Source organism: Elephas maximus, chromosome 1, assembly GCF_024166365.1.
Source record: "Elephas maximus indicus isolate mEleMax1 chromosome 1, mEleMax1 primary haplotype, whole genome shotgun sequence".
NCBI classification, from domain to species: domain Eukaryota; kingdom Metazoa; phylum Chordata; class Mammalia; order Proboscidea; family Elephantidae; genus Elephas; species Elephas maximus.
Genome location: NC_064819.1, coordinates 133985580 through 133999353, shown reverse-complemented (window position 1 = coordinate 133999353; position 13774 = coordinate 133985580). Strand labels below are relative to the sequence as shown.

At 35.9% G+C, this 13774-nt stretch overlaps 1 protein-coding gene across 5 annotated transcripts in view; it reads right to left on the bottom strand.

Annotated features, from left to right (window-relative positions):
• The window catches only part of SMAP1 (small ArfGAP 1), a 207306-nt gene that overhangs the window by 112231 nt on the left and 81301 nt on the right, over window positions 1-13774 (bottom strand). Inside the window, exon 3 of one of the 5 annotated variants that reach the window (XM_049895313.1) lies at window positions 2111-2231. The exons of 3 other annotated variants lie outside the window; for them this stretch is intronic. In XM_049895313.1, coding sequence (XP_049751270.1) covers window positions 2111-2182 — 72 coding nt within the window. In that variant the 5' untranslated portion in view covers window positions 2183-2231. The remainder of the gene's footprint in view (window positions 1-2110; window positions 2232-13774) is intronic. One more of the 5 variants, XM_049895320.1, reaches the window with a different exon arrangement.

Genomic DNA, 13774 nt, shown 5'->3' with positions numbered 1-13774 from the left:
TAATAAACATACAAAAATAATTAAACTAAAAGGGACTAACAGACATAATAAAAAGTGTAAATGGATGAAAAAGTATAGGCAGAATCAATAAGCAGACAAATGTAATGAGACATTTCATTTATTTTTATATAATAGTACTATATATATATATACACACATTAGTAAGAAAGTCCCTGTTTTATGTCAATGGGGCTAATTCAGTGACAAAATAGTAATTAAGCAGCACACAAAGACAGTTTTACTGAAAACAGAGGCTTGAAATAAATGTGTGTAGAGGGTAACAAGAAGTTAGAAGCTAAATGTGTCCAAGTCAAATCACTGTCAATATAATGAAATAATAAGTAAACATAATAAAAGGCAAGATAAATGACATGGCACTTGAAATTCCAGGAATAAGTTTAATGATTCATTATCCTGAGAATAAAAGTTGTCAAACTGTTTTTCTTTTTAATCCTTCTAAAATTTTGGAAAGCAGAGTTCTGTGCGCATGCCAACTAAGTGATAACCATGTATGGCTCCAATTTGTCCTAGCCCAACTAATACCACTTACAGGCCATCCCAGGCTCATCTGCTATGTCTAAAAAGTGTGGTTCCTTGGGCTTCCCCTCTCCCTTATCTTTGTGCATCCTCCCCTTTCCCACAATACTTCCTCCTATCTGTCCCGGCAGTATTTCCTGTACTTTCCCCCTCAGATAATAAGAAATATCTAGCCAACACCCATTCACAGTAAACCAAAATTCATACCAATATATTATATCAGGAAGGTATCTACATATTTTCCATAAATAATTATTTTCATGTGTGTACTGACTTTCCCTTTGGGGTTTAATGGTTGTTTTAAAAATGGGATAAGTATAAAATAATAATAGGCTAGCTGCTATAAACAAACTGAGATTACTAATTGCAATGCTGCAAATGATTAGGTTACACTGTAACAATTAGATCTTCTAAATCCCAATGGTAAAAATACAAAACTTTAAAATAATCAATCTAAGCTTAAACATTAGTGTTTAACAGAAGACTCTTAAACATGTCTATGTCAAACCTGAAGGAAGAAAGGTAAAACTATGTAAAATAAATTTTTTTTTTACCCAATTTGCTTAGAAAGGAACAGGGAGAAAGAAGAATCTTACCTCCAGGACAAAAGATTTTGGGGTAAGGATATAAAGACACTTATATGTTCACATAAGAAGCCCTGGTGGCAAAATGGTTAAAGCACTCAGCTGCTAGCCAACAGGTTGGCAGATCGAACCTATCACCCCCTCTGTGGGAGGAAGGTTTTGCAGTCTGCTTCCGTAAAGATTTACAGCCTTGGAAATCCTATGGGGCAGTTTTACTCTGTCCTGTAGGGTCACTATATGTCGGAATTAACTCAATGGCAGTGGGTTTGGTTTAGTTTTTTTTTAGATGTTTATACATAGGCATAAAGTATCTGAGGACAAATACATAAGAAACTGATAAATATGTGTGCTTCTACACTGGGAAACTGGCTGGCTGAAGCAGGAGACTTTTCACTTTACATCTTCTGTACACACAAGTTTGCACCGTGTCCCTGTATTTCCTATACCCAAAAATTTAATAATTAGAGGGGGCTATGTTAATCCTGTATTGTTTAAAAATTAAATACTAAGTACAAGAACCTTAGCAAGGGTATCCGAGCAGCATCTGGATCAGAGCAAGAGGACTTCCTCCTCACATGGGTACTCATCTCTTTACAGTAAGGTAAACAGTTTTATGGTCAAAAAGATTATGGATCAAATCAAATTAATATTTTGAAAAAATCTCATCCAAGCAGATTTTACACTAAAAATATTCAAAACACACTCAAAACATAAATAATAGTATCACCTTCTTAAAGCAACACAACTGTTGCTTAAGATTATATCATTGAAGGCTTCTTAAAATTTCTGTTTTGTGTGGTAGGCAGGGTATGCTACTTGCTCTACTATTAGCCCATCCATTAAAATCTCTGAACACAAAGACTAAGATTTTCAATTGCCTTAGTTGAATACAGGTGTGTGTGTTTGGGGTGGGGGGAGAACCTTCTAAATTAATAAGAGAAAATGAGTATCTGTAGTCCCTGGACAAATTCTTCACGTCAGTGACTCACCTCTACTACCACTTGAAATTTTCCCGAATAGTTCTCTATCTTCCTCTCAAAAGTCACCAGGATTTCTTGCATAGGAGCAAGCCTTTCAGGACTGGTTTCAAGATCTTTTGGATTCCAGCTGCTGGAAAAGAAGGGCCACCGTTTTTGTTCTCAGGAACTCTTTGTAAATATTTAATACAGAGTCCATTCCCTCATCTTTTATAAAACTGTTTTTTTAGGGGAGTTATTCTCTTTCTTTTTTAACTGTTGTGTTTAAGAATAAAGAAAGTAAACCACACACATTTAAAAACTGAAATTTCTAAACGATGGCGTGGAATTAGGGCTACCAGTTTTCATACCTTTTCACAACTTCTAGATAATCTCAAATTTTGATACATCATCTGTTGCAACATTTTCTACTTGCTACAATTAGAGTAAGTGCCTTTCAGAGAATGCATTTTTTAAAGCCATGAAATTAAACACAGTCGTGACAAAGTTGGGAAAGTTTCATATCACACTCTTATTTCTAATTACTATGAAACACTACACCATTTGAATTCCAAGAAGAAACCACTACCAGGTACATAAGGTCCAAGTCCGAGAGTCATCTTTCTTCCCTCTCTTGACAGAAGTCTTGGTGATCCTAACTTCTTAGTATTTCTTGTAGGTTTCCTCCGTTAATCAACTACATCGCCACTATCTTAGTTTGGAATCTCTTACCTAGATTACTGTCGGAACAAACCCATCAGATTTATCTCTTAAAAGGAACATCAAATGTCACTCCTCTACTCGTGGCATTTTAAGAACTTCCTGCCCTGTCCCCATCGCCACCCCCTATCACTCACAGGGGCAAGTCCAAACAGGCCTCTGGCTCAAACTTTCACCTTTACCTCCTATGATACACACAACTGCACCCAGGCCCTCTGATCATAAAAAACTACCGTATTTTTCAAATGTAGCATGCTTTCTCCATCATCCTCCCTGGAAGACAATCTGCCCACTGTAGTATGCTTTAAGAAATTTATAAACAATAAAAGTCACTATAAAGACAGTAATGAGACATTTTGAAAAAGTAAAAACTTACCATATAATTAGATCCCGAAAATATTTTAAAAAAATAAAGAGGAGCCACTGCTCAAAAGATGACTTGCTGAAGGTCATCCATCATTTAGTTAAAAAGCCTGAACTAGAGCCCAAGTCTACAGAATCCGAGGCCAGTGCTTTAACTATGCTTGCTATCTTCTATTGTTCCTATATTCACATATAGTAGGGAAGAGAGTGACTACACCTCTAAAATATATGTACAATGAAATTAATAATAATTATGTTTCCAGATAATCCATTCATGTATGTTTTCACTCAATATAACATCTAACATTTTCCTACCAAATATAACCTTCTCTATGGAGGTATCATGGTGACCTCAAGTGTTACAAAGAAGAACCACATTCCATAAGGTTTTCAAGGTTGTGGTCTTTCAGAAGCAGATAACCAGGCCTTTATTCTGAGGCACCTCTGCATGAGTTCGAATCTCCGAACTTTCTGTGTTACCCAGGGTTGCCATGAATAAGAATCGACTCAATGGCAATTGGTTTGGTTTTTCTGGTATATGGGGATATAAACCATTATCTTCAAATAGTTGTGATTCCTTTAGTTATACCCTGTAAATTCTACCTAGCTTCAGCCATTGCCGTCAAGTCGATTCCGACTCACAGCAATCCTACAGGACAGAGTAGAACTGCCCCATAGGGTTTTCAAGGCTATCATCTTTATAGAAGCAGACTGCCACATCTTTCTTCCACAATAGGCCGGGGGGTTCGAACCATCGGCCTTTTGGTTAGCAGCCAAGCACTTAACTACTACACCACCAAGGCTCCTCTACCTAGCTTAGGCAGTAAAGAATTAATAGACTTAAATTAATGAAAGACTTCTACTAAGTAACATATTATTATTTTGTTCACTGCTTTGGCCCAAGAACTGTAGTAAATGACAATAACAAAGAATCTGAAAATACATACCTTAAAAAAAATTACTGTCTTATTAAAAGCTTAATCTTAACAACAATTAACAAATCAAAAGGACAAATACAGTAAAACCTATGAAAGCCAGAACCTGTGTAAAGTGGAAATCTGTCAGAGAAGGAAAACGTAAATATTTTCCACTAATAGAGAGCAACAGAAAAGTTGTAAAGAGTGCTGCACCCTGTCTAAGGTGGAAAATTTGCAAGACCCAAAAAACAAGGCAGTCCTGTCGAGTTCCAGCTCTCAGAGGTTTCACTGTATAGGGCGCAATCTTACACATTCAAATTCAAAATGACTTTTTCCCAAATGGACTGCTTTAAAACGTAAACCTCTATTCACAGATTAAATTCTGTTTTAGACAGTATATTTCTTTATTTCACTCTCAGAGGTAGGCAATGCATAAACCCAATGCTGTGTGCTGCCCCCATGCTCTGTTCTTCTTTGAAGACATATTTAATGACCCTGGTAAGGATTCTGCATAGCTAAATCTCAATCAACTTAAAAAAGTTAAGTGTACATATGACCATGATCTGAGAAATTTTCTTTGTCAACTTGATGGAATTATAATGAGCACTTCTCTCACAAAATCAGAAAAAACTGTATGATTTGGGATTTCCTTGAATAAATGTGTACCAAGAATTTCAGTGTACTGAAAGCTTATTAAGTGGTTCTATGGGGCACTATGAAAAGTAACCTAAGGTTCAAAACCCTGAGCAACTAAATAATATGCTAACACATACAAGTCAAACATAGTTAAATCATAGAACTCTCTAAATTAGCTTTTTTACTGGCATTTTATTCTCTTAAATAATGTTTGTCATAAGAATCCTGCAAAGTAGTGATTTAGTTTTTGAACCTCCCTGAATCTCCTCATTTAAACAAACAAAAATATAGAAAACAACTAGGCAGAAAAACCAAAAAACCCATAGATAGTGTTTACAACACAACTAGGTGTCTCACTGATTATCTATCAATGCCTAAACCAGCTGCTGTCGAGTCAGCTCCAACTCATGATGACCTGTGTGTGTTGGTGGAGAACTGTGCTCCACAGGGTTTTCAACAGCTGGTTTTTCTAAAGTAGATCTTCCAAGGCACCCCTGGGTGAACTCGAACCTCCAACCTTTTAGTTAGCAGCCAAGCACATTAACTATTTGTACTACCTAGGTACTCCTTGTTGTTGTTAGGTGCCATCGAGTCAATTCCAACTCATGGCAACTCCTTAGAAACCCCAAAATGCCAGCAGGTAGGGATAAAACACAAACAGCAATTAGACTGGCCTGACGCTTGCAGCTAATGGGGAGTCAGATGGATCTGAGGACAGAACCCCAAAGAGTAAAGAGATATAAACTGAAAATCACACTGAATTAATCTGAGAAAAGCACATTAAATTGAAAAGGATTTCTGCCCAATCTAATAACAAGTTAGTGCACAGGGTCCACAGTAACCTCTGAGGAAGGAAATTGTCTAGCTCCTATGAACTTTCAAAACTAACCACCCAGGCTCCCTCCCAGGACAGAGCCCTGGAAACTGAACCAAACTGAGCAGGTCAGGGATAACGGAAACACAGAAGAAGGCCCAGATAAAAGTGGAAGAAGCGAACAGGGCAAGAAAATCTCAGAAAGTAAGCTGCCTTTATTTTTGAACATTACGTAAATACAACTGAAGAAAGATGACTGTGAAGTTAAAAGACCTATATTTAATATCCCCTCCTTTGAAATTAAAAGGAAACTAATGACACATAAAGCTGATCAACAGAAAAGAATCACACAAAATTTATCAACAGAAAAGAATCAAGGTCAAATCTCATAGAAAGTTATTATAAGAAAAAAAGAGAAGACTCAAAATAACATCTCTATAATGAAACCACACCAGAAAAAAATGCCCTCAAAACTGTAACCTAATTCAGAAGAAGCTAAAACATATATAAGACATGAAAGAATATATAAAATGATTTAGAAGACATATACAAGTTATAAAAGAACATAAATCACAAATTAGAAACACTCAGAAGTAACTCCAGGAAGAATTAGAAATAAAAGAAAACATTTCAGAAACGAAGGCTAAATTAAATAAAACATGCAAGCAAATAAACACAACAGATAATTGTCTAAGAATACTGAGAAGCAAAAGAAAAAAAAACCTTAAATAAAATAAAAAGCAAGTAATAAAAAGAATTCAAGAAAGTGACAAATACTGGAGATAGGCAAAGAAGACCCAACATATAGATTATGGTCCCTGAAGAAGAAAATTAAAACAAGGGAACAGAATACTAAAAACTATAAATCAAAAAACTTCCCTGAAAAAAAAAAAAAAAAAAGATTTGAAACTACATAATGAAAGAGCATACCACATGTAGGCATTTCTTGTCTAGAAGAAACCACTTTATATTTAAAGATACAAAAAAAAAACCCCAAACCTGTTGCTGTCGAGTCGATTCCAACTCACAGTGACCCTACTGGACAGAGTAGAACTGACCCAGAGGTTTCCAAGGAGTGCCTGGTGGATTCAAACTGCTGACCTTTCAGTTAGCAGCCGTAGCTCTTAACCACTACACCACCAGGGTTTCCATATTTAAAGATATACATAGGTAAAACATAAAAGCATAGAAGAAGACATATCAAGCAAATATTAAATAACAGAAAGCCGCAATGAGGATGTAAAAGATTTATACAATGAAAATTATTTAACACTGCTAAAAGAGATTAAAAAGATCTAAATAAATGGAAGGACATTCTGTGTTCATGGATTGCAAGTCTTAATATTGTTAAGATGCCAATACTACTCAAAGCAATCTTTAGATTCAATGCAATTTTGAAGAAAGTCGTCTATATAGCAATGGAAAAACCGATCTTCAATTTTATATGGAATGGCAAGAGAACCCAAATAGCTAAAACAATTTTGAAGGAGAAAAACCAACTAGGAGGACTCACGTTTCCTGATTTCAAAACATGCTACACGACTACAGTAATCACAACAGCCTGGTACTGGTATAATAAGATACATAGCTGGAATAGACTCAATGGCCATGGGTTTGGATTTTTAGACCAATGGACTAGAATTGTGAGTCCAAAAATAAACCTGCACATCCATGGTCAATTGATTTTTGATAAAGGTGCTAAGTCCATTCGACAGGGAAAGAAAAGTCCCTTCAATAAACGGTGCTGGGAATATTGGATTGCCACATGCAAAAGAAACAGGATCCATGCCTTACACCATACTCAAAAAACTTTTCAAAATGGATTAAAGACCTAAATGTGAAAACCAAAACCATAAAATTCTTTAAGAAAATATAGGGGCATGACTGTCAGGACTAGCTTTTAATGATGAATTATCTAATATAATAACAAAAGGACAAACAGCCAAAGACAAAATGCATAAATTCAATACTTTTATTCTTCAAAGGACTGAACCAAAAAAGTGAAAAAACCTATAAGATTGGAAGGATATCTCTGGGAACCATATATCCAGTAAGGGTCTAATATCCAAAATACATATAAGACTTCTACAGCTAAACAACAAAAAGACAAATAACCCAACCCAAAAAAAAAGAGGTGCAAAGACTTGAACACACATTTCACCAAAGATAAATATTCAAATAGCCAGCAATCACACGAAAAGATGTCAACATCTTTGGCCATCAGAGACATGCATATTAAAACCACAATGAGATACCACTTCATTTCCACTAGGATGGCTAAGATTTTAAAAAAGGAAAATAACAAATGCTGATGGAGATGCAGGAAAACTGGAACACTTATTCACTGCTGATGGGAATGCAAAATGGTATAGCCTTTGTGGAAAACAGTGTGGCGTTTCCTCAAAAAACTAAAACTAGAACTACTACGACCCAGCAATTCCACTCCTATGTATATACCATAGGGAGTTAAAAGCAGCAAAACAGACACATGTACACCAGTGTTCATTACAGCACTATCCACAATAGCCAAAAAGTGGAAACAACCCTAAACGTGCATCAATAGGTGAATGGATAAACAAAATGTGGTACGTATATACAATGGAATACTACTCAGCCAGAAAGAGAAATGAACTCCTGACACATGCTACAACATGGATGAACCTTGAAAACATTATGCTGAGTGAAATAAAACAATCACAAAAGGACAAATATTGTATGACTTCACTTACGTAAAATGACAAGAACAGGCAAATGTATAGAGAGCAAAGTTTATTAGTAGTTACCAGGAGTGAGAGGGAGGGGGAGAAGGGGGACCACTGTTTAGGAAGCAGTGAGTTTCTGTTTGTGGTGATGGGAAATTTGCTATTGATTAAGGGTAATATTTGCACAGCCAGTTAATGTAATTGATATTACTAAGCTGTACACCTGAAAAACATTGAACTGGCAAATGTTTTGTGAGCTATATTTTTACAACAATGACCAAAAAAAAAAAAACAGAAAGCTGCAATGCCTTTAATAACATCACACAAAGAAGACTTCACACCAGGGAACAATATCTGATATAAAAGGGACATTATAAAATGATAAATATTTACCAAAATAAGTGAGATGTAGGTCAAACAATGCTTACAGAGAAATTTAGAACATTAAATGCTTTTATTTAAACAAGATTTCCAGTCAATAATCTAAGCTTTCATCTGAAAGTAGTAAAACGAGAGGAAATTAAACCTAAAGCTGTCGAGTCATTTCCAAATCATTGCAATCCCATGCATTACAGAGTAGAATTACTCCACAGGATTTCCTAGGTAGTTTTTTTAATTTTACTAAACAGGGAGCCCTGGTGGCACAGTGGTTACCAAAAGGTCGGCAGTTTGAATTCACCAGACGCTCCTTGGAAACCCTATGGGGCAGTTCTACCGTGTCCTATAAGGTTGCTGTAAGTTGAAATCGACTTGACAGCAACAGGTTTCTTTTCATTTTTTTCATCTTAACAAAAGGAGACAGCCAGGCCTATCTTCCACAGTACCGCTGGGTGGGTGTGAACCGCCAACCTTTAGGTTAACAGTCAAGCACAAACTGTCTGAGCCACCTAGGTTTCTCCTCTAGGAGCTCTGGTGGCACAGTGGTTAAGCACTCAGCTGCTAACCGAAAGTTCAGTGGTCCAAACCCACCAGCCGCTCTCTGAAAGAAAGATATGACAGTTTGCTTCCATAAAGACTTACATACAGCCTTGGAAACCCTATAGGGCAGTTCTGTGTCTTATAGGGTCACTATGAGTTGGAATCAACTCAATGGCAACAGGTAGGTTTCTCCTCTTTATACTCAGTGAAAAACTGGAAATTGAATTTTTTAAAATGTCATTTATAATAGTACCAAAATACATTAAGTAATTAGAAATAAACCTAATAAGATATGTTAAATCTATATTCTGAAAACTACAAAACACTGAAGAAATAAAGAGAAGCTATATAAATGGAAAGATACACTATGTTCATGGGCTGTAAAACTCAGTATTACAAAAATGTCAATTCTCCCCCAAATTGATCTATAGATTCAATGTGATTCCAATCAAAATATCAATAAACTAATCCTAAAATTTATATGAAAAGGTAAAGGATTTACAATAGTCAAAATATTTTTGTGAATACTTTTTTTTTTTTTCTAGTTGTCACAGAGCTGACTCCAAACCCACAGGGATCCCCTTTGCCAGAGTAGAACTGTATGCCACAGGACTTTCAATGGCTGGTTTTTCAGAAGTAGATCTCCAAGCCTTTCTTCTGACGTACTCTCTGGGTGGACTTGAGCCACTAATCTTTCAGTTAGCAGTTGAATGCATTAACCGTTTGCACCCTTAAAAATGTACAGAAACCAAGGTAGTGTAGTAAAGGAATGAAAACACACAGATCAATGAAATGGAACAGACAATCTAGAAAACAGACCTATATTATCGTTAACTGATTTTCAACAAAGATATCATGGCAATTCAATAAAGAATAGTCTTTTCAACAAATGTCGGTAAACAATTAGACTTTTTAGAAAAAGCTGAATCACATCACTAGCTGTAATATATCATTTTTGTTCAAAGTCAAGTAATGAAAATGTTTTTGAACTGCTAGTGGTAACCAAAGAGGACTGCGCACTCAGAGAATCTCAAGAATGAAAGGGGTTTCAAAGAGTCTCAGAGTCATCTAAACTATTCTCCATCTTCCCATTCAATGCTTGAATCCCAGCTACACATTTCCAGCTGGTTGTCCAGCTTCTTCACAAATGATTCCAGTAATAGTAAGTAAATTCACTACCTGTGATGACAATCAATTTCAATTTTGGATGGTTTGAAAATTGGGAAATACTGCTTTGCCAGTTGGTGCCTGCAATATAGTACCTTAAAACTTCCACACACTAGTTTAAGTTATACTCTCCGAGGTTACTCTATTTTGGGGATTTTAAAAGTATATGGGAAAAAAACATGGAGAAAAAAAGATCAAGAAAAGAACTCTTCAGACAGAGACTGGACTGGACTATAAGACAGAAAATGATACTGGTGAGGGTGAGCTTCTTGGATCAAGTAGATACATGAGGCTATGTGGCAGCTCCTGTCTGGAGGGGAGATGTGAAGGCCAAGGGGGACAGAACCTGGCTGGATGGACATGGAAATACAGCGTGGAGAGAAGGAGTATGCTATCTCATTAGGGGGAGAGCAACTAGGAGTATACAGCGAGGTGTACATAAGGCTTTATATGAGAGGCTGACTTGATTTGTAAGCTTTCACTTAAAGCACAATAAAATTAAAAAAAAAAAGATGAAAAGAGACACATATAAAATATACAGGATAAGTTGGGGAGCAAATGCTTGGTTTTTCTTTCTTATTCTCCATCTTCCCCATTCACTGCTAAGGATAGTATTATCTCAGAGAACTGTATTAAAAATTGTTCTCCACACGTTATTAATAATATTAGGCATGTACTATGTTTCTTGCACTGTAGTAGCTATCACGAGGACTACAAAGACATATGTGACAAAGTTTCTAACTGCTGGAAGCTTACAATTCAGATAAACAGAAGTGGGGCAAAGGTAAATAACAATATACAGCAGTATATGATTAAGCACAAGATGTATATAGATTTTAAAAATGGAAAGGATTTACTTTGGCAGAAAGAATATACAAAAAACATATTCAACAACAACAAAAAAAAGAATATATCCATGAGATTGATTCAACAGGAGGAGCTGTCTAGATACATATAGCCAAAGCTATCTCTTATAAAGCATCTGGAGTAAGGTCGCAAAAACAGGATGAAGCCAGATGGCAGAAATACTTAATATCAATTTAAAGAAAATAAAACTTTTATGATTTCCAGAGAATCAATGCAAATCCCTTAGGACAGAAATAAAATGACCAAACCAATGTTATAGGAAGATTACTCTGGATGTTATGTGTAAACAGATGGAAAGACAGCAGTGGTGGGATAATCAGGAATAAGCTAAAGCCTTGGACTATGATGTGGAGAAATGAGAGCGAAAACCAACAGACGCAACAAAAGAATTAAGAGCTGATGGAATATCGAGACAAAAGGGAGGAAGGAGTAAGAGCCATGGGACAGCGCCCTGGTTTTAAGACTAAATGGATGAAGGAAAGAATCCAGTTTAAGCAAGGAGATCATTATTTTAATTTTAGATTTGTCAAACTGTCTGTAAAATAAAGATACCTACCAGCCTTAACATTTACATGTGGTACACACTAGTCAACAATCACACAGCCAAAATTTCCCACACTGAAACAATTTCACAAATCCTTTTTTCTGTTTCCATATGGAATATATAGGGGTTTTGTTGATATCACGACAGAGAAACAGTTAATTCTGATATTCCATTATTTATTCTACTCAAACATATAATATTATCTGGCAAAAAAATGCAAACATGCCTGGATATATCTATTCCTTTTTCTTCATTTCTATTATTGCATTAATGGCTGGATTTCCTTACGAGGCATTTTTCATAAAACAAGACTTTTAATTATTTCATAAGAATATACAAGGATGAGCAGAGAATATAAAACTATGTTACGATTTCAGTGCTGTGCAAGAAATCTAGCTGGCTAACTCCAGTCTCACAGAACACAGTTAAAACGGATGCTTGAGCAAAATTTCCAATTACTTCATGCCAAGGATCTCCAAGGATTTTCAAAAGTGATAAACCTACAAATGGTCTCCAACAGGCAATGTGAAAAAAGGACTGAAACTCAATGTAGAAGTCACTACCTGGGAAAGGGGGCCAAGAATAATCTGCACAGAAAAATGACAGCTGAATCCATAAGAAGTAAATGAGCTCTGCTCTAGACAGAGACAAAAGAACAAAAGGGCTAAAGACAAAACTAGAAAATCTCTAGGTAGGAGAGGAAAGGAGTAAAACAGCAAAAAAAAAAAAAAAGAGAGAGAGTAATAAATTAACAAAGTTATGTAGTTTAAGATATAGGATAGTAACTTCAACTTCCTTTACCAAGAGGGTAAAAAACTTCTGGAGGGCAGTGGTCATTGCCAAGTGAAGCAGAAAGATCAAGGAGGAAAACGATGTAGAGCTGGATTTGGACATTAGATACAGGTAACCAGTGTTCTTCTGAGACTGTAAATTTAGCAGAATGGTGAGTATAGAATTAATAGAGATAAAAGTAAGGTAAAGAAATGAAATAGCAAATAAAAATATTGCTCAAGAATTACAACTGTTAAAGGAAGATAGGAGCTAGTTCCTAGAAGGCAGTAGCTGATAGAGAGTAAGTAGTGACATGCTTACTGACTGAACAACTAAACAAATGAATACATGAGTATAGAAGAGCCAATACATGTTAGGTGAAAGAGGGATATGAGGGCCTGTGTTGTTTTGGCAGAAGGATGAGCCAACATGTTTCAAAGAAGAAGAAAGAGAATAAAGATGCCTCTAAAAGTAAGCAGAAAAGCAGGAAGCAAGCCTGAAAATGAAAATAAAGGCAGAAAGATCAGCAGCCACCGCCTTCCCCATCCTACCCTTAAACAAGCTATAGTTCAAAGCAGAATCACTCAGAAATTGAGTACACAGAAAATGAAGGGAAGGTATGCTTCTATTCTGGTATACAAGGCTATGAAAAGAGTTGGGATTAAAAGACCTTTCCTTCTAGCCCACTTTACAGTCAAAGCTAAAGTAAAAACAGTAAAGATATGAACTAATTCATTGCCATCGAGTCAATTTGAACCCGGAGCAACCCTACAGAACAGAGCAGAACTGCCCCATAGGGTTTCAAGGGCTGTAATATTTCTCCCGCAGACCAGCTGGTGGGTTCAAGCTGCAAACGTTTCAGTTAGCAGCTAAGCATTTAACCACTGAGCCACAAGGGATCCTTAAAGATGTGAACAGAGGGGATGAAAATGTCTACAAAATGTTTAAGGCAAGTTCACTAAGGATAAAACATATACCTATGAAGAGTAGACAATTTCAAATGTAAAGTTCCTGAAGGTAACACTTTGTGGTGTTTTGTTACGGTAGCCGGAGAAAACTAAGAAAAACAGTAATCATTACTTGGGGTTAATGAATCATTATAAAATAAATTTTTTTTAAAGTATTTAAAATTTGGTCCTTTCCAAAAATTTGAGAAGTATATGGAAATAAATCCATTATCAAAGACATTATTAATCTGATCATTAACCATATTAAAAGAAAGAAATTTGATAAGGGTTTTTTTTTAAAGGTCAGTAACTTTACCTTATTTCAATGCTA